This window comes from Poecilia formosa, unplaced genomic scaffold (assembly GCF_000485575.1).
Source record: "Poecilia formosa unplaced genomic scaffold, Poecilia_formosa-5.1.2 Scaffold6, whole genome shotgun sequence".
Classification (NCBI taxonomy): domain Eukaryota; kingdom Metazoa; phylum Chordata; class Actinopteri; order Cyprinodontiformes; family Poeciliidae; genus Poecilia; species Poecilia formosa.
Window position 1 is genome coordinate 4,471,117 of NW_006799945.1, and position 22,283 is coordinate 4,493,399.

The window sequence follows — 22,283 nt, forward strand, 5'->3', positions numbered from 1 at the left end:
TGTGTGGAACTTCAAAGATGGAAAAATGTACAGAAGTTTTTCTTATGGGGAAACATCTCGCATCAGCTACAGGACATACTGTACATCCTTTTTTAAAGACTTCACTTCCAAAGTATTCCTTAATTTTTTCCCCCTTTTTTATATACTTACCTGTCATTTTTTATGTACAGTTTAGCCCAAAATGATTCATACCTCTGCTATATTTAGATTTTTAATTTTCATTAAACCCATATGTTTGTTTCTGATAAAAAATGAGACAGGCATCTCTCAGAATATAACAATCTTCAAAGAGAATCAGCTTTAAAAAAAATGTTTTATCTGCTTATATTTATGGTTCATTAGAAGTGGTATGTTAAATTATTTGTGCAACAAACAGTGAAAGAATCATCAATTGAAAAAAGAAGAAAACCATGATCAAAATCCAACATTTGACTTAATAGGACAGTGGTGTTGACTGTATTATCTCTAAAATTATATTAAGTTATCAGACAATGTCACTCCAACTGGTAGGTCTTTTTTTTTATCGTCATGTTACCATGCAAGTTGCTCCGAACCACTTGATTAAAATTAAGTTATCCTGTAGTAAACCTTCCAGCCACTGAAGGAAGATATAGTTTGTGATTTCAAAACTTCAATTAAATGCTGTAACTCATTAAAATATCCCACCTCACTTGCTTTTGCTGTTGCTCTTCAAATCTGTATTTGGCCGCAGGGTTAGAAAGTCAGGAGTTATAATTGTAACAAAATATGTCCATGTCTGTTCTACTGAGTAACTAATCAGTCTTACTAGGTTTGTATATGAGCAGTTGTGAAGCCGCTTCAGCTCCAAAGCACTATCCCACGCACGAACGTGACGTCACACGTTGCGCCACCCACATTTTTCTGTAAACCACCTTGCGTATGGAAGTATGGCGGCCTCGGCGAAACAACTGCTCCTCGGCCAAAGTTTACTGCTCCGGTTTTGACGTGAAAGCGATGAATAAGTACGCAAACAGAGCAGGCGGTATCGACGAGCTCGGTTGCTGTGAGCATTGGACAGGGCTTGCAGAAAGAGTCGCTGTTATTTGGCCGGCGGACTTCACTGAACTTCTCTTCGCCTCCTTGATTGAAGCGTCTCCTCTCCGGGTATCAGAGGGGGAGAAGCTCCGTAAGACGGGAAAAGTGGACACGGAAGTTGGAAACTAAGTCATTGCGCTGACTTTGGAAAGTCCAGTCGTAATGTGGGAATGTATGGTGCCAAGACACATTTGTTGAGATGTTTTAGCGCACTTGTCCGAAGTTGTTTGTCGGGAAGCAGCAAGAACCAACTGTTGACTGCTCGATGTGCATTTAGGGTCTGCGCGCTGCATACCACCAGCAGACGTTGGTTAGCTTTCATGGCTCCGGCTAACCAACATTTTCACTGTTTCTGTGACCACGTAAGTTGTCATACGTGTATGTATCTTATCTTTGTTAACGTTTTAGAGGCAAAATAAGTTGTTTCCAAGTGATATAAATGTTTCAATTTACCATTGTCGCCAGTTGCTGATGATTAACTGTTTATTGCGAGCGGACAGCTGAGTTAAAGGTACTCCAATTTTACGTATTACGTCTGAATTATCAAGGGTATAGTGTAGAAAAACATTTAGCCGTCTTCTAAAATATGAAAATCTAAATTTAAAGATGTTCATATATTTCAAAATTATTATGCATACAGCAATATTTTTTTTTTCTTTTGAAAAATAACTCAAACTTCTTTTCAGACGTGCTATTCATTAAGTGTTGAGTTTATCTACCACATTTTGGATGCGATCTAAAACTTTAGCATTCAGTAGCTGTTTTAGTTACTAACTAAAAAATTGCAGGCATGTCCATAAGCCTCTACAGGTTTTCAGGTAAAATAGCATGTCCTGTGAATAATTCTTAAGTTTATTATGGTCTTTGACTCATAGACAACACGGGAATATATTAAAGTAAAGATGCACTTCTGAGGCTTTCTCTATCCAAAATCAATTTCCTGTCTTCCTGGGCATGACATGGAAAGCCCAGGAAGACGATTAAAATCAATTAGATTTTAATTGATTCAGATGATTATTTTTTTGTTTGTTTATTTTTAGTCAAAAAAAGAAAACATGAAAAGGAATGCATGTAGGGATGGACACTTATTTCATTTATTGTATGGGAATATGGAGATTTGCTTTGACAAAACTCTTAATTGATTATGTTTTCAAACACCCAAACAAATAGTATGGCAGGTATTATCTGTTTGCTGTCAAAACAATATTTATTTATCAAAGTATGCTAAATATAGCTGGCATGGGGAAAAAGCATATTTTTTTTAAATGATAGTTTTATGTGTCATGTCTGCATGTTTGTAGTTAGTAGTCGCCCCGATGTTGCAAAGTCAGCAGCCAAAAATGGAATTGGCAGGTCAGACTTTTTAAAGATTGATAATCAACGATTAGCCAGAAAACTGCAATCGTGGCACCCCTAGCATGTTAAGATTGTAAATATTAGCGGTCCTTATTTTTTAAGGAATATGGAGTGAAAAAAAAAAGATTTTTTTTTTTTTTTTAGTTTTTACCCAGGTGAACGCCGACCAGCGACTGCAATTTTGATTAGTGCATCTAGGAGGAGATTCATTTTTTGTAATGCAAAAATGTTCAAGAACCCCCTCCCCCAAAAATGGTATGTCAGCATTCTGTTCTGGTTCTGCGAGCCCAATGTTTAATTTTCTTCTGTTGGGAAGTCTTGGTTTTGTGTTTGACCTTCAAACAAAACACCCCTGGTTATAGTGAAGTTTTTATTTATGTTTTTTCTTTTTTTTTTTTAAGAAGATAGTATTTCTTTAAATGCAACTCACTTTGAAAAGCTGGAATCTAATGGATAATTTGCAGAAAAGGATGACAAATTCAAAGGGGAAAATATAGCTGTTGACCAAGACAATAACAAACTTAGTAAAGGCTTGGTGTTATGATGTGGGAAGCATTTTGATGACATAGTTTAAGTTCACAAATCACAAAAAATCAATACACGCTGCAATTTTCTATTCTATGCTAAACATGTGGGGACAAGTCCATCAGAATCACACTATCTGTGTGTATTGTCCCTTTTTGCAGGCACCACTCCTTAAATTCATTAACACATTATTTTGAACTGCAGTGTTGAGAAAGTCTTTCTCAGTTTGTGAAACACCAAATGTGAATAATTTTATCTCACAGTACTGTTCTGCTCCCCTCCGTTAACATTAGCAATTTGTAAAATTATTGTTTAGCGCACTCTCTAAGTTGGAGACAGTTTTGTATTTGCAATTTTGGCCTTATTTAAGTTTTCAGAGGCAATTTAACAATACCAAAACACACTGAAGTTATAAAAAAATTGCAATTTCAAAATGCCAAAAAATTTTCCATTATGGGGTTCCCAAAGGCCTTTTCTGAGATGCCAGGAAAAGAATTGCAGTGACCCGAGTCCCCAGCTGTATGCATCAAAAAGTATTCCCCAGTTGTTGCACTGCCAATAACTGGGTTGAAAGATGATTTCTACACTTTCATCATGATTACTGAAAAGACCAATGTGGCTGCTGGAAACATTTTCGGTTGTTAAAAACACAGACAGTTGAGGTGTAGAAGTTAAAGAAGAAATACCTTTCACACTCCATGAGGTTACTGGGTTTCAAAACTACATCTGGGAAGCCATCAGCTGGTTTACAAACAGTAAAAAAAAACTATTTAATATGGTCACACATTTTTGTTCTAAAGTAATCAAAGTTAGCATAGTAACAGTATCTCATACCTAATCTTTAGAAGTTATTGTTTCTGGATCAGTCATTCAGATGGACCCGATTCATGTTATTGATCGCTGTAGTGAGTCGTAAATGCACTTTTTCTTTTTCTTTTTTCAGATTCCCCCTGAAATGGCTTGTTTTGTCTTGTGAAGCGCGGACGCTCCACTAATGTGTGACACGCGAAGACATACTGGTGTAACTTTGATCTGCTCAGGTGACCTGAATCACCTGTTCTCTCGGAAGGAGCGTTCTAAGGCAGTGAACGGGTTTCCTGTGTCCCCCTGATCCTCTCCCTGTCTGATACCCAACTGTGGAACGGGGAACAACTGATACCAGCTTGGATAGTCCCGGCTGCAGCCTGGCACCCTGCCCTTATGGGGCAGCAGCCGGGGAAATTTGTAGGGGACCAGAGGAGACCCAGTTTGCCAGCTTTCATCAAGGGGGGAAAGAGAGACTCATCACGCCATGTGAGCCAGCCATGGAATGTTTTCGATAGACACGGTAAGATCAGAACTCTTTCGTAAAGTATAAAGAAATAAATTATTTTCAAGCAAAACAGAATGATTGCTTAGTTAGTTTTGTGCATCATATTTGCATAGATCTACAGACGCATACTGAAGTTATGTTCTGTCCCCTGCTTTCATATTATAGTTTTATCAAGGTGTAGTTGAACAGTGACAAAATAAATACTGTCAATGATGACAGTTTTGAACTGCAGTGAAAGTAAATTTAATTTGATTATTTTTTAAATAACTTTAATTTCTCTAAAAATGTGCGTATTCAACTCACCTTTTTTTTTCTTTTTTTTTTTTTGCCAAGATCATTATCAAGATAAATTATGACATCTGGCTTTAGTGTTGACTCTTGGTATAGTTCTGTATGACACTGAAAAGTGGCTTTAAAAGCAAGAGTAAAAGATGGATTAATGAGAGTCTAAAGAAAACTAATTAGTGGTCATTACTGGAGCTGTGCAATGTCAGTAGTCACTGCAGTTTAAAAGGTCTGCTTGCATCTAGTATTTGTTGGATCAGTTAGTGTCGTGACTATGAACAAAATTATCGCAATTCCAGGATTTTTCAAATATTTGTAAGCCGTATTTATTATATTGGTAATGCATCTAACCAGCTGAATAATAGACATGATTGCAAAAGATACAAGAACACATTTAACAAGCTTATAAGAACTTCTGACAACAAAAAGTTGACCAAAAAAAACTCTCTTGCAAAGCTTGGGACTCCAGATACTCCAGGATGATAATTTTAGTATCACAGTTAGAGACATGACTCTTAAAATGATAAAATAACTCAGGAATTACTACTAGTAGTTGTGACATCATGCCTTCATTTTTTGCTTTCCTAGCGTTTGTGTGACCTTTTTTGGATTTGGCTATGAAATTGCCATTGATTTGGTCTGTGTCTTTGTTTATTATCCAGATTAGTAGAAAATATAACACAGATTTGCAGGAATTCCTGCAGTCTTTTACACATTGACTAAATAAGGTAATGAGTACATTTGACAACTTATCTTTTCCTACTTTGTTCAGTCAGAGATAACTAAAAGTAAACCTGTTCATTTGTGATGTCCTCCCCCCCCCCATTTAAAATTAACCACAGGATTCACACCAGAATATAAATTTCCCCATATTTTCAGTTGAAATTGTTCGAAATTAACACAATAGATTATTGAATCTGTTATTCTTTCACATGCACATTTGTAGATTGTTTCAGATGTCATCAACATGTTGCAACAAATTTTGGCAGGGGGATGTAGACCGTAAAACTTGTCAGAGCGGTCTAAGGCTATTATGTCATGACTTGTGGGGCGCATACTTTGTGCAACACTGAAACAAGAGCGCTGTAATTGCACAGTCTAAAACTCAGGTATTTTAAATATTTTGGATTATATTTTGATCTTTGCATTGAAAGTGCATGTTATAGTTATATACTCTACACTTTGCAACAAATTTGACTTAAAAAGAAAGCCTGATAGAGTCCAAACAGAGTTGAGCTGCAGCTATTGAATACTTTAGCATTAAATTAATTGACAAATTACTTAGTAACATGCTATGCCATGTAGGGCTGTAGCGATACAATAATCTCACAATACGATACAATACATGATATTCTGCTCACGATACGATATATATTGCAATATTCAGCAAACGATACAATTCAATACACTTTTACGATTTTCTGAAAGATTTTAGAGGGACCGAGTGATTTTGATAACTTTTTGTGACCGTTATAGAGTTGGATCGAATTAATTTAATTGAAAACTGATTAAAAGTACCAACTACACAATACCTGGCTCTGGTTGGACATGGACACAGACTTAAAGTCGCTGGACAAAATGAATCAAAGAAGTGGTGAGAAAACATGTTTCTTTTAGTTGAAACAGTACAAACTGTAGCTTACATGCATTTGTAAAGTAAATAAAGTGCACCAAGTAGCCTGCTCTGAATAGTTTGATACCTTTTAACCTTGACACTTAACATCTGAAGGAATCACTCTAAGCCTGATGACCTAATCACTCTCCCGGCGAAGCAAGCAGTGAGTGAGCAAGGTGACAGTTGGATGTTACAATACTTATGGATGAATATTGATTTTTTTCTAGGAAAGAAAATATCGATGTATATCACAAAATCGATTTTACACAGCCCTAATGCCATCATGTGTGTCCATACCTTCTTTTCTTGAGGAACCCTATTTAAATCTACAATGACAGCCCACCTCCTCCCTATTTGCTACTATATTTCTGCTTTCCACTTTCAGTCAATTTATCACCTGAAATATCGCTTTACATGAACAGAAACTGTTTTCACGATATATCCGTTTCATAAAATGGACAAATTATCCCCCTGGTTGTAAATCTATTTATCCAGAAATTAGTTGTCGGGATGTCTGCAGAAATAAATGAAAGGCTCTTGTTTTATTTTTTTTAACAATCTAAAAAAATAGAGAAAAAATAATAAATAAATAAAAAAAAAATCAGGTCTGGCAGCAACATATTACCAACAAGTGCAGTTCTGGGGTGGATTCGCTATGCTCAAAAACCCCCTTTTATGCTAATTGTCAGTGATGATAGCTTGTTATTGTATCCACAGAGATATAAAACTTGAATATGCCAACAAAAGGAATAGTCAGACATTCAGAAACGATGCTGCCTTATTTGAAACCGATTTCATGTAGTCAGATGAGGAGAAAAAGGGTTTTGGAATCTGGAAAAGAAACCTGAAAAAAATCTTTTATCCTGTTGAAATACTTTAACTTTTAAGCAACTTACACCCTTCAGTCAGCAAATTACATTTCATTATTTTGAATTCCAGTAACTCTCCTCTTCTGGGAAAATACACCCTTTAGCTATTGTGGTAGGTAGGTTCTGAAATGATTCAAATCCAGCTGCAAAACTACGCCACAGAATCCAGTGTCATTATTTATTAAAACAAAGATGAAGTACGCTCAGAAAACAATAGAAATTAAAGTGGCTGTGCTTTATTTCTACACGCTTGGCTTGAGATAATATGCACCGTCTTATGCAAATTTTACACACCCTATTCTAGTGGAAAGTACTAGGCTCTGTAATAAGTACAAATTCAAAAGTTTAATATTTCTAAATACCTAATTTGTACAAAAAGATGGCAATGTTTGGAATGATAAACTGCTTGTTAAAATAAATGCAGCTTGTGTTGGAAAAAACATCCTCCGTAAAAGAGCATCAGCCGTTCAAAGCTATCTTTAAAAAGCATCGGACAGTGATTGCCTTTGTAAGAAAACTCTACCCACTGACTCAAAAGTCTTGTTTAAGACTTGTCAAGGAAGGTCAGAAAAACAGAGTGAAACCTTTTGTTGGTTAAAAAGGTCTAATTTTGCAAAGGGTCAGCAACGGGGCATATTTGTTTTCCCTTTCTGCCCCCTTTCCCTTGTGATGAGCAGGTTAGGCCATAAGAGGGAATGTGAGTCACAGTGCAGGAGCAGGGCAGCAACAACAGCTTTATGTTTTTTTTTCTCTGCCTCTTGGTGAGCTTTAGCTTGTTAAAAGTGGGATAACCAGCTGCCTTGCTCCTTCCCAGCAGGCAGGTTCAGACCTCTGCATGCAGCTGCCTGAGAGAGAGACACAGGCAGTAAAGGAGGCAAGCAAAGACCTGTCTGTTCTTTGGCTTCATTGTGTACTGTACAGTGGATTGGTGTGATTTCACTGGCTGGTTAGTACCGATTGTAATGTTTGAAGATAGTTGTGATATGCCTAGAATATTTTTAGCTGACTTTAATGTTTTGTTTTGTTAAAAAAACGGTATGTAAAAACATACAAACTGATGTACCAGGGAATAAGTTAAAAGCAGAGATATCTTGCCAGGTCTGTCCAGACATGCCATATTCATCTGATTACTTTTTTTATTATAAAAGCTTACTAGGTAGTTAGAAATATTTTTTTCTAGTTAGTGTCTGTAGTTAAAATGCAAAGTGTCTGTGCCACTTTGAATTTAAACTTTATATTGCTACCACAATTTCAATGCAAGTTGAAGTAGGTATCCTCTTTATCCTAACTAATTATTTTATACACTTATTTCAAGTGGGTTGATGTACGGTACTTTGAAACTGTTTCATACAACTGATGTAGATCAGTATCCACAAACAGGAGGATTTTTAAGTTCTTTTTACTCCCTTTTAGCATTCCTGTCCGTTTTGGCAGGTGTGCCTTACGTTCTGGTAATGGCTGCTGATTGTGACATAGAGGCCCTATTTATAAAGCATTCCCATAACAGAGCATTATTTCACAGTTTGGTTCATTTCAAGCCATGTTTCTTTTGTGGCGCTAGAACATTTTAGTGATCCCTTATTTAGCATTAAAATATTTAGCAGCATACATTAAAATACATGCATGCTGTATTTATTAAGTTTTATTTTGCCATCAAGAGTAAACAAATGCATATTTGTTGTTTATCTCCAGCTCCCCAGACACATACGAACATCCAAAGCGAGAAATGCTTTCATACGGTTAACTACGGCTATGATTTTATATTGAAGTAGCAAATTTCTGAGGAAAAAGGTACCAGGCTAGGTTCTTCAGCCAGCTAAACTTGTTGGGTGACAGGGAAATGCATAGGCCATTGACATGTCTTTGCTTGCTCAGTAAGGGCACACCAGGGCTTCTTTCCTTCCCCATGAACTTCAGCTGAGGCCTTTCTAGTTGCATGTCTGAATTCTGGACTAGCAAACCATCTAAATGATTAGAAGCAAAATGGAAAGAAAACACACCAAGGTAATTATAAAAGTACACGAACTCATCTGATGCAGATGAGCATAGTACATGAATGAAGCAATCATGTCAGTGTTTCTGAAGTAGTCTAAGCACTCGGTCATGGAAGAGCTGTTATCTGCTGAGAAACTGGTTCAGTATCCCTCAGGTGTTGTTTCCAGGAAGCACAACATTCATGTCTTAAACATTCACCTACCTCTGCATTAGCTACACTTGTCCAATTGTTGATACAAATGAATAATCAGGCAATCATCTGGACTCTACTGATTTTGAACTGGTGATCTATTGGGACTTCCACACCCAAACTTAGCTTGGATTTACAGAGACTGATCTGAAAAGATGGAATTGACAAGTGTCTGGACAAACTTACCTTATTAAGGTCAGAGGAGACTAAGGCAGAGGGGTTTGAGATAATAGACAATAGATAACATTGTAACAATAGCTTATTACAATGAAGGTGTGTAGAATATCATCTCTGAATGCACAATGTGTAAACCATGTAGCGGATGGGCTGCAGAAGTAGAAGAATATGAGCTAACAACGTGAGCCAACTACAGCAGTCTAAGGCTACAGTTCAAAGAGAGTCACAAAAATAGGTTAATAAGAGATTGAGAAAATTTGACCTGAGTGAGTCCCAGTTTTAACTTGGGCACTCACATGGCAGACCTAGAATTTGGCATGGACCCATCCTGCTTCATGTGATTCAGGAGTTCAGATTGTGGTGGTGTAACGGTCTAATAGAAATTTTCTTGGCACACTTTGGGCCACTCAGATACCTGTTAAGCATATTTTATCCAGCATAGCACAGCTGAGAGTTGTTGCTGACATGGCATGGTCTGATCTCAAAGTGTACTAAGGTACTACGTTTTCAATTCTAAAACCATAAAAACTTTTTCTTTTTAAATACCTTTTAGTATGAAGTAATAACCTGCTTTATTGTTTCCAAACCAGGCTACCAAGTGGTTCACTATCTCTCTATACTTAACTTCTTGATCATCTCTGATAAACCTGACAGAGTCATCTGAGTATTTCCACAAATAACAGGGGTCTGTTTTGTTCTGGAAGTCTGAGGTGCACCGAGTGAAAAGGAGTGATGATAATGATACTGTGGTATTTTCACTAAAGGTTGTCATAGTGTTTCTCTCATATCAACAAATGCCTGTTGTGGACTGCGTCTGTCCCTTTATAACTGTCATTTGATTGCTGCTTACAAGCAGGATAATGCATGACATCAGAAAGCTCAAATCATCTAAAACTAATATCTTAAAGATGGCATTGAATTTACTTCTATTCACATTACAATTCAGGTAAATAAAGCATTAAATAGGGTATTGGGTCGTGCATGTCCAACCGACCAATCTGCAGGAATTTTTAATACCCTTTTGAATTTAAGCTATGAAGAATTAAAGGAGTTTTGAAGGCAAAATGGATTATGTCCCAGTACCAGCACACTATACCTGATAAAACCATGATAGTACAGATGTGCGTATTTGTTGACGAGGACGAAAAACATTTGACCAACCAATTGTTGGTTACATTAAAAAAAATACAAATTCTGGGTGCCAGGTGTGTATTTGTGTCGGTAGATTCTGTATGTGTATTGGGCTAACCATTTTAGTTTTAGTCGGTAAATGTATTTTTTTTTGTTTTTTTGCTGAAAGTAGAGAAATCCTTGGAGTCTAGAGACCAAAATCTCTTCCCATGATTCTTCCTTGTTGTGCACGTGTGTGTGTTTGTACGGCACACGTTGACACACAACCACAGAGCAGCTCTTAGTAATATTCATTGAGGCCAGCTGTTAGGCCTCTGGTGGCCTTGACCTGGTTGGCTATGTCTCCAAATTTGAGTGTAACATTAGACAAAACTTTAATGAAATCCTCAGGTGATGTCCCTGTCACTTAGCTAATTTATTTGCTAATTAAAACAGATATGAAAAATCCTGTAATAATCCAAGTTTTTGTTTTATCTGTACTAGTCTTTAATCTAATCTTTTTAAGATTCACCAACTTGGCTGATAATGATGGCGCTAGAATATGTGGCATTGTTAGGACTGATTGTTCAGTGATGTGTGAGAGCGTTGCTGCAGAGGCCTTTTCTGTCTGGAACACACGATTGTCTCTGGCCAGATGACACATCACTTCCCATCAGTGTTTTTTCCTCTCATCAAGTCTTGGCCATGTGGAAAACAAATTTCCCTTTATTGTCACACTAATTAATGACCAGCCTCAACAGTTTAGTGAAGAAAAGCAAGGGAGTTAGTTGCTTTACCATTTCACATCCTGCAATCTGTGTTTACTAATCTCTTGTGCTGGTCGATAAAAGTTGCTGATTAATGAAACCAAACAGTATTTAAGAAGAGCTCTGAAAATGTACCTGAAATGAATAAACATAAGGGGTATGATTATGATGGTGAGACTTGTTGGTTCCAAAATATTTATGGGAAGTGACCATTCTGAGATCTTTGTGCATTAATTGTTTGTTTTGGATTTTAACAAATACATAAATCTGAACCCCTTGTAGTCGCAATCAAGACGAGCATATGTTTATATGTAATGTTTGTCTGTCATTCAAAGGTTATCCGGGCTGTTTTCAAAGCCTTTTTGAAATCATAAACTGACATATAAAGCTGTAGCTGTGTGATGATGTTGCCACAGCACAGTTTGTTTTGGAGTTTTTATTGTCCTGCTCTAGTGTGACACCCAGTGGTTTTCTGAAGTTGCTCTGCTCTCCTATTGTAAGATTTACTAATCCCTGCAATCTGTTTTAGTTTTTTTTTTTTGTACATTTTCTAAGCTTTATTTTGAAAAAGTTTGCTTTTTCTGCTTGGAAAAGCAAACTTTTCCAAACAGGCCCATTTTTCAACTGTAAGTATGCCACAAAAGTTGCATGCCTCTGATAAGTTATAGCTTTGTTTTTGTTTTTTGTTTTTTATTTCAACACTGTAACATTCATTCAGCATAAAAAAAGGTTTCTCGGCTTGATGTTTGCATTCTGCCAAAGTTTTAATATTGTCACCTGTACTCTTTCCATTGTAGCATGCAAAATTCCTCTGCAGGGAAAATAAGGCCAATTGTGTAACCCTGAGCTCTGCTCAGTATGACCACATTCTTCTTGGGTTCCTGCCAAAACATTTCTCTTGAGCCTATCCGCTCTGCTTCCAAGAGAATCACATGTTTGTATCTGGTCTCTTGCATCAAAGGTGGGTTGAGTAATATTGCCTATTATGCTCAGAGACAAGGAGTGAGAGTTAAACATTAGGGCAAGCTGCAGCAGCAAGGAGAAATATGCAATCCTTTGTGCATTCCCCTCTCAAATAACTGGTGAAGTTCCCTCATTCCCTCGTTCTTTTCTCTCTGTTTTAATGATTGAATTTCTTTTGTAATTGTTTCATGTTTTTGAAAAGTGCAAAACAATCTTATTGGTGTTTTTCTTCAGATAGTTGCAAAGATTAATCACCTTCAGCCTATTTACATAAGAAACCCTGACCTATCTGATCTGGTGTTTATGACCTAATTAAGATTTAAATTTAACTGGCAAAGACCTTGTCTTGTATGGCCCCTTAAAATACACCTGCCATGTTTGTTGTATGTGTACATTTTGTATGTATGTTTGCATGGTTTTTTATATATATGTTTTAATGTAAAGCACTTTGGCTACCCTAGAGGTTTTTTAGATATGACTTTGAAATAAAGTTGATTGATAAAGTGCAACTGTAATTTGATTAATTTGAAGAAAAATGTGTCAATATACAACTGACAATATCTAATGACAATATATAATGAATTATTTAAACAACTTTGAATCTTGAGAGTTCTACTTTACAATGTCAAGGACTGAGCAAATGCATAGAACAAATTAATGCATGGATGTGCCATAACTTTTTTCAATAGAACAGAAACAAAACAGAAGAAATTATATTTGGACCTAAAGAGGAATGATCTAGAGCCAGTACACATCTTCAGCTGTACAGCGCTAGTGATCAGGCCCAAAATCTGGAGGTAGTGATGGACATAGACCTGAACCTCCAAAGACACACAAAGCCATTACAAAGTCAGCCTTCTATCACCTAGGAATATTTCCAGGATTAAAGGATTATTGTCCCAGAACAATCCAGAGAAACTGCAACAGTGTTTTCATAAGTCTACCTAAAAAATCAGATAGCTGGAGCAGATCAGACAATGGAGTACATCACCCCAGTTCTAAAGTCATTACAGTGGCTTCCCGTAGCTTGGAGAATAGACTTTAAAATGCTTTTGTTAATTTCTAAATTTCTAAATGGCTTAATACCAAATGCATTAAAGTCCTGTTGTTGTATCAACCTTCTAGACCTCTTAAGTCTTCTAGTTCAAGTCTACTCTGGGTCCCTAAACTCAGAACCAAACACAGAGAAGCAACATACAGTTTTTATGCTCCTCTTATCTGGAACAAATTTCCAGAGAACTGCAAAACAGCCGATACACTGAATTCCTTTAAATCAAGACTAAAATACCTTTTGCAGCTCGTGTCGATGTTATTGACTAAGAAAATTAAGAACATCTTTAGTCAAATTTGGTAATTTTCTTATGTACAAATAACAAAGTACAAATAAAGGTATCTATAAGTAAAATGATTGATGTTTTTGTCAATGAGTAAGAATAAATAAATGCTTGGAGGAAAATATCTGTCCAATTGTTCATTGTTCATACATAGGAGCATTTACTCCTAAATTCTCACTATGGAGAAAACAGAGTGTTGATGGGAGCGTTTTTAAAGTGGATGTGCAGCAATGGTAAACACCTGCAGAAATGACAACTTAAAAAGACAGCAGGAAGCAGGCTGTCGAGTAGGGGTAGCTATGCTCCAGTTCTGTGTCCTAAACTACGTGAGACTTTTACAAGACTGGAATGATTGGATGATTGACTGTAGTGTTAATGTTGTGATCTGTCAGAAGCTCTTCTGTCTGTTGAGCAGCATAAAACTGACCCAAGTGTTGATCCAAACTGTTTTCTCAGCACAGCCTTCTTTGGTAACTAATACTGCTTTTCTGTCAGCTTCTTGCCCTTAAGCTGACAGTGTTATTGATAGCAACGATATAACCTTTTAGTAGCTTCACGGCTTGATGTTACAGTGGTTAAACCCCTCCAGTCACTCATCCCCACCCCCCCAAAAAAAAACCCAAAACAAAAAACTTAGCTCATGTGTATAAAAAAAGTAACTTAAATATTCAAGAATTGTATTATATGATAAAAACTTTCCACTTCTCAGTCTTATCATTTACAGAAAACTGACATCAAAATGGACCGACTGCAAATAAGCATCTCTCTGTGTTGAAGACGACAATTTTGTTTTTATGTGAAACAAATTTGAGGAATGTCACTTTGGCATTTCATCACAGTTGAAATCCCTGATGGAGTTAAGGGTCTGTTTCTTTTAACAAATCTGTATATTTGATCTGGAATATTTCACAGCAACCATTTTACTTACAGGAAAAATAGTAATGATGTTTATAAACATTTATTCTTCAGGTATAGCATGACTGATGGCAATGATAAACATGCGCTTGATTAACCAAAATCTGATTATTTTATTTTTCTTAAGGATATTATTCAGGATTTTTTTTGTTTTTTTGTTTAACAGTTAATCTATGTTGTATAAAATTTAATGTCCACTCCTACAAGAGACGTTCATTACTTAAGTATAACAAGAATTTTTCTAAAGATGTGGAAGGCAATAAAAAAAGTAGTCCTTTGTGATTTACTAAATTTGTAAACTTAGTTGACTAAAACTAAACTTAAAGCCAAAATGTCCACAGGTGAATGAAATGCAATTAATATTTAAATTACATTTAGTCAGATGAAAGTTAACACTGGTTGAAACTTGCATAACTGCCATAGATTTTCTTATTCATTCTGAAGCTCAGTCATGGCATCATTGTAGTCTGAAAGTAACATAAGTTATCTTTCTCTCTGATTTGCTTTAACCTGCATACCCTCACATAAAATACACATTTGCATGCTCAGAGAGTGCCTCCAAGTGAAGTTAGGAATGCAGTCTGAGAATCTGTTGCCACCTGGTTCCATGCGCACACACACGCACGCACGCGAACACTCGTGTAGGGAAAAAAAACTTCCCCTACTGCCTTTCCTTGCTCCATGCCCAAGCAGGCCGCTGCAGCTCCGGACACAGCTGTTGTTTTCTCTACAGACAACCTGCTACCTCAGACGCCAGAAGGACAGGGCTGGGATCAGCTCAGTGTTGCTGTCTTGGGCAGAAAACATCTCTCATCTTACTTACTGACAGATGATTAAGTTGGATATGATTTAAAATTTGGACACTTTTTTTTTGGTTAAACACGTTGAGATATGTTTAACTTGTGAAGTTTTCTCTTTTAAATAGTTTCATTTCAGTGTGCATTGTTTGGCTTTTCCTTTCCTTTTTTTCCCCTTGCCAGCTCAAATTTGACTTTATTGGTGTTCTGTCCTGTTTCTTGGTTTTGCATTAAACTCCTCTTCATAGCGCTGTAAGAGGATAAGATTGGGGCTGTAAAGCTAGCTGCATCTGGATCCACTTAGACGCTGAGAGAAGCCTGAGCAGTTTCACCACTGCAGCTCAACAGTCATAGCCAGAGTCTCTCCTCTGTGTATCTATTGCTGTTTTTACTCAGACGGGTATTTAGACGAACGGGGTCTTTCCCCAGGCATCTAGATAACAATTCCAAAGCATTTACAATTGATAGTAGAAAAATGTGCACAATTTTTCTTTTTTTTTCTTTTTTTTTAATTCTGTCAGTTTTTATGATAGTGCTGTCTTTTTATGCTGTTAAATCACAGAATTAAGCCCAGAATGACAACATATCCTTAAATAAACTCCAGTGCGACCACTTTCCTCGAGAGGTCACCTGATTTAGTAAGTCTAGCTGTATGTAATTTAATCATACTATAGCTATAAAAATTATGCATCATTTTATTCACATTTCACATTTATGCACCATTTTGTGTTGGTCTATTAAATAAAACTTCAACAAGACATTAAAAGTTTTTGGTTATAATCAGAGGTGTTTTTTTTTTTTTTTTTTGGATATTCGAGGAAAAAAAGGTTTTACTATTTCACAATTTTTTTCTTTGCAATCAACAAAGAATGTTAACATTTTCTAATATGTTTATTTTATCAAAATTACTCTAACATTTCAAAGAATAGACGTTATGAAACTGTCTGAAGATGTGGTTTGATTTAGTTAATTATTGAAATTCTTAGACAACAGTAAAACTACAAGAAAATTGTAGTCCGCCTCTTGGCGGACTGACAATTGCCATGTACGCACCGATGCTTACACGGCATCAGTGTACGCTCACATATTTGCTGCTCTCATTGCAGTTGGGGCCAGTTGAGCCCTACAGCAGCAGGGTGCGAATAATATATTCTTTCATACCAGTGATGTTTAAGATTGCTTTGTCTGAAATGCAGGGGAGTAATTGGGTTAAGCTCAGAGCGAGCTAAAAACTCTGACCTGAAGCTTTGGTTTGACCTCCCTTTCTTTCTTCATCATAACTGTAGCTGAATCAGAGCGTATAACGTTCTGAAAAACCCGACTTTGGCGATAGCTGGTCCTTTTTGTTTTGTTTTGGTGCTGCTTTCTAAAGCTGTGTGGCGGAAAGTAGAATTCTGCACATAAATGTTCTGCATGAGTTAAAATTTAAAACAACCCACTATGTGCGTCTGTACAGTCATGCCAAAAAACAAAAAAAATCTTGGTATATCATTATATCTTACTTTTTATTTAAAATAACATTTAAATGTTTAAGAGTACCTTAGAAAATTATCCATCAATGCCAATTTAATTCTGTAAAACAATTCCAGATTTATTTCATTTTATTATTATTATATTTATTTATTTATGTATTTATCAGTTTTATCAGGCTGTTTTTTTAGAATTAAGCAAAGGGTTTTGCTGTTTTTGCTTGTGGTCGAAATTTATGAGTGTCATTTATGAAAGCTTAGCTTGCTCGGTGCCAACCCATTGAGTTAACTGGGCAAGTTGCGTCAAAATGGCACCCAAAAGCCTTGAAAGGCTAACTCAAATGTAACTGCCTCTGAACAACTTCATCATAAAATCTGTAAAATAATTACTTTTACTGCTGAGGAGTTTTGGCTACAAACGGTGTCGGCACTGTGGCTATTACCAGAAGCGGATTTAAAACCTTGAACTAGAGCAATGAGCAGTTCAGTCTCAAGTGTCCACTCCTCCCTGTGGACTACACTAAGTGGCAAATTATACGGAAATCTAAGTCCCCCAGCTTCATCTGCTGGTCTGCATGCCTCAGACACTCTGGCTGCTTTCAGCAGAGGGCTCAGAGTAAACAGCCACATGTGCAAACACACATCCACGCATTCAGAATACCTGCTTCCTGCGTGTTTCTCTTTTCTTTCCACCTGACTAATTCTGATTGCTTTAAATGTTCATGGAGTTAAGACAAAGAAATACTCGATTATGTACAGTGAACAAAATGTATTAGAAACAGCTTTTTGAACCCTCCCCCCCTTCTTTTTTCAAACTCTGTAATTAGAAAGCTTGTTGGTTTAAGTGCATATATGACTCCTCTTCCACATAATAGATGAACAAGATTTATAGCTAATGTTGGCTGGCCCTATTTTACCACTGTCAGTGTGATTATGGTTATATCCTAGTGTGCCAAGTCTAATATATGATTAACAGTTAAAGTTGAAGTAAGAAAACGGCAGTCGTTATGCCAGTGTACTGGTTTTTCATCAAGGTTTGGAGAAAAGAATTGTGTATCCAGGAGGAGTGAGAAACAAAGCACCGGCAACCATCTCGTGGGTGGATGTACGTCAGCTAACTGTTAACATATTAGTCCACAGTATAAAACGCGAGCTATTCCGCTATGAGCTCATTTCCAAACAATGTGCTTCGTGCCTCTCCATCTGCAACCTTTTTTCCTCTTGCCTCCATTTTTACAGCCCCTCTTCTCTTGCCCTCATCCTCTCATCTTCCCCAACTCTATGTGGCTGCGGTAAGTTAATCGGCCTTCCTCAGAGCTCTAGGAAGCCTGCATTTCTTTATAATTGGTGTTTTGGGGTGGTGCATGAGAAGTAGGCAAATGTTTGTCATACTGACACGGCATTGATGATGTGGGTAGGGAGTGTGGGGGGCATCACAGTGCCAAATGATTTGAGGGTCAGCACACAGGGTTTAAAAGTCAGACTAATGCCATGTTGATGGATTTCTGTGATTGTTGATGTGACAGACACATAAGCACCCATTATAATCGTATCGGGGATATTATTGTTGTGTCGTATTAACTGTTAACTCCACAGACTTAAGGGCTTCTTAAAGGATTTCCGTGCTTGTGGATTCAGTGATTTTGTTCTTTCTGTGCAGCTTTTAGGTGACTTTTAAGAGCAGAAAATCTCTTATCCAAACATCCAGATTCTTCTTGTCATCTTTGACTTGTTTTCTATGTTTGACTAGGTGGTCATTACACTGATTACACAATTATTATTTGATATGTTTCCTTAAAAAACAGTTTTATTGTTATAAAATGATTACGGAACTTATCTTTTCCATTTTAGATTTGCAGTTAGCCTTGTTAATGCTAACTGCTAATTTTCTTGAGAAACACCTGCACACCAGAGAGTGTTGTTTGTATCATAAGCTGGTAGCATTTATGAATAGATCCTTACTGATTTAAAAATGATCAGATTTTTTAAAGTTTTCAATAAGCTGATTAGTGCTGATCACCAGCCAGGATCGATTTTACAATATATTCCTCCTTTAAAGATAAAACTCACCAGTTAAATCAAATTTAAATTTACTGCTTCGGTACACCAGTGTCATTAAATATGGGAAGCTTGCATCTACCAGTTTCACAACACTTGCATTCTGTAATATTTTCAGATATTTACTGATGGAACCAGCAGTGACACAAAAATTTTAAAACAGCAAAAGCAATCTAAATCAAACTGAGTAGAGTTCTTTTAACCTCTTTAGCTTTTTGCTACAACAATAAATCATGATTCTTATAATTTTCCCCCAATAACAAACTATATGATAATTGTCCATCCCTTGAGGAATTGAGAGGCAGAGGTCTAGGAGTATGTAAATATTCACATTCTACTAGACCACTAGTAATATCCAACACGAGCTCAATGTTGTGCGGTTCATTTGTAGGTTTTTGTTTTCTCCCCAGTAACACAATTCCACAGATGTTGATGCATGTAATACAATGATACTGTTTTCATTTTGATGTATTCAGATGCTCTTTTTCATTCCCTTTTGACATGAAAGTATGGGGGGAAAAAATGACCTAGTTAGGTGACAAATGAAACGCAGGAAAAACTGATAAATGTTACGCTTTCAGCTGAGAGCTTTAGTTCTGCCTTCAATGGCCCAGTCCTGTTTTCAGAAATGATTTCTTAACCTGTAAACATTTCAGAGTGGAGAAAGAGGGGGAAAAACCATGACTGAAGACAGAGCATGGTAGAAAGACAGAGAGGGGGAAGGGGCTGAAAAGTTGGAGGAGGAGCATCTTTTAATCATTTTGACTTCAAAAGGAGGAGAAAGAAGACTGTGTAAGAACTATGTGGAGTTTAAGTTATTTAGGTGTTTGGTGAATTAGTCGTCTGGAGCTTTTACTTTTAAAGCTGACATGATGTTTGGATGCTGGTGAGGTGTTGGGAATCTTTTAACTGCGTGTGCGTGTATGTGTGTGGTAGCAGTTTCTCACTCCTACTTTTGGAGGTGGGAGGGCTTAGCTGATGTCACTGAGTGCAGCAGGCAGAGCTTGAAAGAGGCCCTTTGTTGGCTGCTGTAGCACGAGTGGTCCCTGCGCTTCGGATACACGCTCACACAGGGGACAGGAGAGGGGAATGGCAACGTCCACCCTGCGCTAATGCCCACTCTACCGTTACTTCTACACACCTACCAACTCTCTGGACTCAAGCTGCTCCTCTGGATTTCTGTTTTGCCTCTTAAAAGTGGATGTAGCTAGAAGTCCTAAAGTCAACAAGGGAGGGAGGAAAAAAAAAAAAAAAACGAGAAAAAAGATGGAGACGCTCAGAAGAAAAAGTTGGTAGGCTTTGCCGGACAGCTGCTCTTTCGGGTTTTCAAAAGGAAAGGAAAGACGAGAAGGATATATACGGCAACTGGAAGGAACCGACAAAAGGAAATCTCTCCACATTTTAGCCTGATCTTTCCTTTTTTGGGACAAATGTAGATAGAAACTTTTGAGTGACGTCGGATTTGATCAAGCAACTATAATTTCGGCAGGAAGGTGGGGGGAAAAAAGCAGATGAAAATGTTGGAGATATGCCTGAAATTGGTGGGGTGTAAATCTAAGAAGGGCCTCTCGTCATCCTCCAGCTGCTACTTAGAAGGTAAGAACACTTCATGGCCATTATGGCATTGTCTTTTAGCTCGGGCCTATTGTTTACAAAACGCAGCTGTTTAATAAAAAAGAAAAGTCAAAACATTCGAGGAAAATTAGGAATGGTGAGTAAAGGAAAAAAAAAAGAAGAGGTTTTGAGACGATAAGTTTTGATGTGATTTCTGAGCTTTGGAAACTAAAGAACAGGGAGGGTAAGCAGAGAGAAAGCACAGGGGAGGAGGAGGGAGGCCAGACACTCTGGCTGGCTAGAGAGGAAAAAAAATGTGGAAAAAAAAGACAGCAAAAAGAATACAAGGAAATCTGACTCCTGGCCATGTCCCACTTAACTCTTGTTTAGGAGGGGAGGGGGAATCTAATCTCTGTGTGCACTTTTCACTTCTTTGCTGTTCTTTATTACTTCATTAGGTTTTCAGTGTGCCTATAAAAATTTAGAAAGACATCTTGATATAGTGGTTTTAATTTTGTGCACAGTTGAAGTCCACGTGATTTTCATAATGACAGGGACTGAGTCTTTAATAAGAGGAGGAACAAAAAGTTCTCTATGTTTCAATTTGGAGCAAAAACAATTAGCAAACACCTGGAAGAACTGCACATCTGCTGAACTTATCATGCAAACTACTTCCTACTCCAACACTCCTAAGAATGGATGTAAGCGGCATAAAGGAGAAGCACTCTTGTGATGATGTGCTGAAGATGGAGTTTAGGAAAGAGCAGAACATTCCTGAAGAGACAAAGGCCAAATTTCAAGGTGTCAAATGGGAAGTCAAAAATTTTTTTGACTAGTGCCACCTACTTTACACCACTCATTCAATTTGGGAGTCATTGAACCACCAGATTTATCTGTTATTGAGGAACCAGGGACTCGACAAGTATTGACAAACTTTCCTGGAACTGTGAACAAGGAAAATGACACTGCTTTTCTCCAAGTTGGTATAACAACTGTAAGTGGTTTGTGTATATGGTATGAAAGCATGCTGTTTTTTTGTTTTTTTTAAATTCTGCAGACATTTTTCTTGAGTTTCTGAGGTCAGAGGTTGTGCTGTGTATGTCATATTGATAGAAGGCGTAAAAACAATCCAGGCAATCTGTTTTTGGCATATTGAATGAACACTTTTAAACAGGAACCCACTTGTGCTTGCTAGTGTAAAATCACATTTTTAAGGGTTTAGATGTTGATTTGCAGGCGGACTCTGAGCTCTGTTGCTGCACCATAAACTGGAATTACAAGCGCCACTTGAGCCAGTTTTTAAATCCGGGAACATTTCTCCATTTGAAGCAATCAGAAGTCGGCGTTACCCTCTGAACCGAGGGGACGTGGGAGGGAATCCAGCAGGATGCACTCCCTTCACCAGACACACTGAAAAGCGTTGTGCCCAAATTTCTCTCACTCAAGTTGCAGTAGGAGCATCAGTGAAGGCAGATGACGTGAGAGAGCAACAGAGAGAAAAATATTAGTTTTGGAAGTTGAGAACTAGAGTATTTTATGACACTTCTCATCCCTTTTACCAGTTGATTTTTTGTGTGTGCGATCTCTCATTTCGAACGTATGCTTCTTGGAGCACTTCTAGGGTTGACAGTGGAGCAGAGCCATGGAGAGAAAATTAGGGTAATCACTGCTCTGCTACAGCAGCGAAGTGCGCAGGGGCAGCGCAGCGGAGACGCATGCATTGTAAATAACTCTTCAACGGACTGTCAGCTCTTGCAGAATAAGATACATGTAGTTCATTGTCCAGATCAGAAAATATTATCAGATTGGATTTTACAGATGGTCAGGTATGTGTAATTGATCAAAATGACAAATCTCTCAAAACAAAAGTGGAACTTACAAATAGGCTTGATCTTGATATTAATTTTAGACCACATCGCCCAGCTCTAAATGAAAC

The 22,283-nt window shown here is 37.4% G+C and overlaps 1 protein-coding gene across 2 annotated transcripts in view; it reads left to right on the plus strand.

Annotated features, from left to right (window-relative positions):
• The first annotated feature begins 845 nt into the window (after positions 1 to 845).
• The window catches only part of abl1 (c-abl oncogene 1, non-receptor tyrosine kinase), a 34,073-nt gene continuing 12,635 nt past the window's right edge, over positions 846 to 22,283 (plus strand). The window contains exons 1-2 of one of the 2 annotated variants that reach the window (XM_007568782.2): positions 846 to 1,418; positions 3,881 to 4,264. In XM_007568782.2, the coding sequence (XP_007568844.1) occupies positions 4,138 to 4,264 (127 nt within the window). In that variant the 5' untranslated portion in view covers positions 846 to 1,418; positions 3,881 to 4,137. Of the gene's footprint in view, positions 1,419 to 3,880; positions 4,265 to 19,479; positions 20,390 to 22,283 lie in introns of those variants that run through there. The other variant, XM_007568791.2, reaches the window with a different exon arrangement.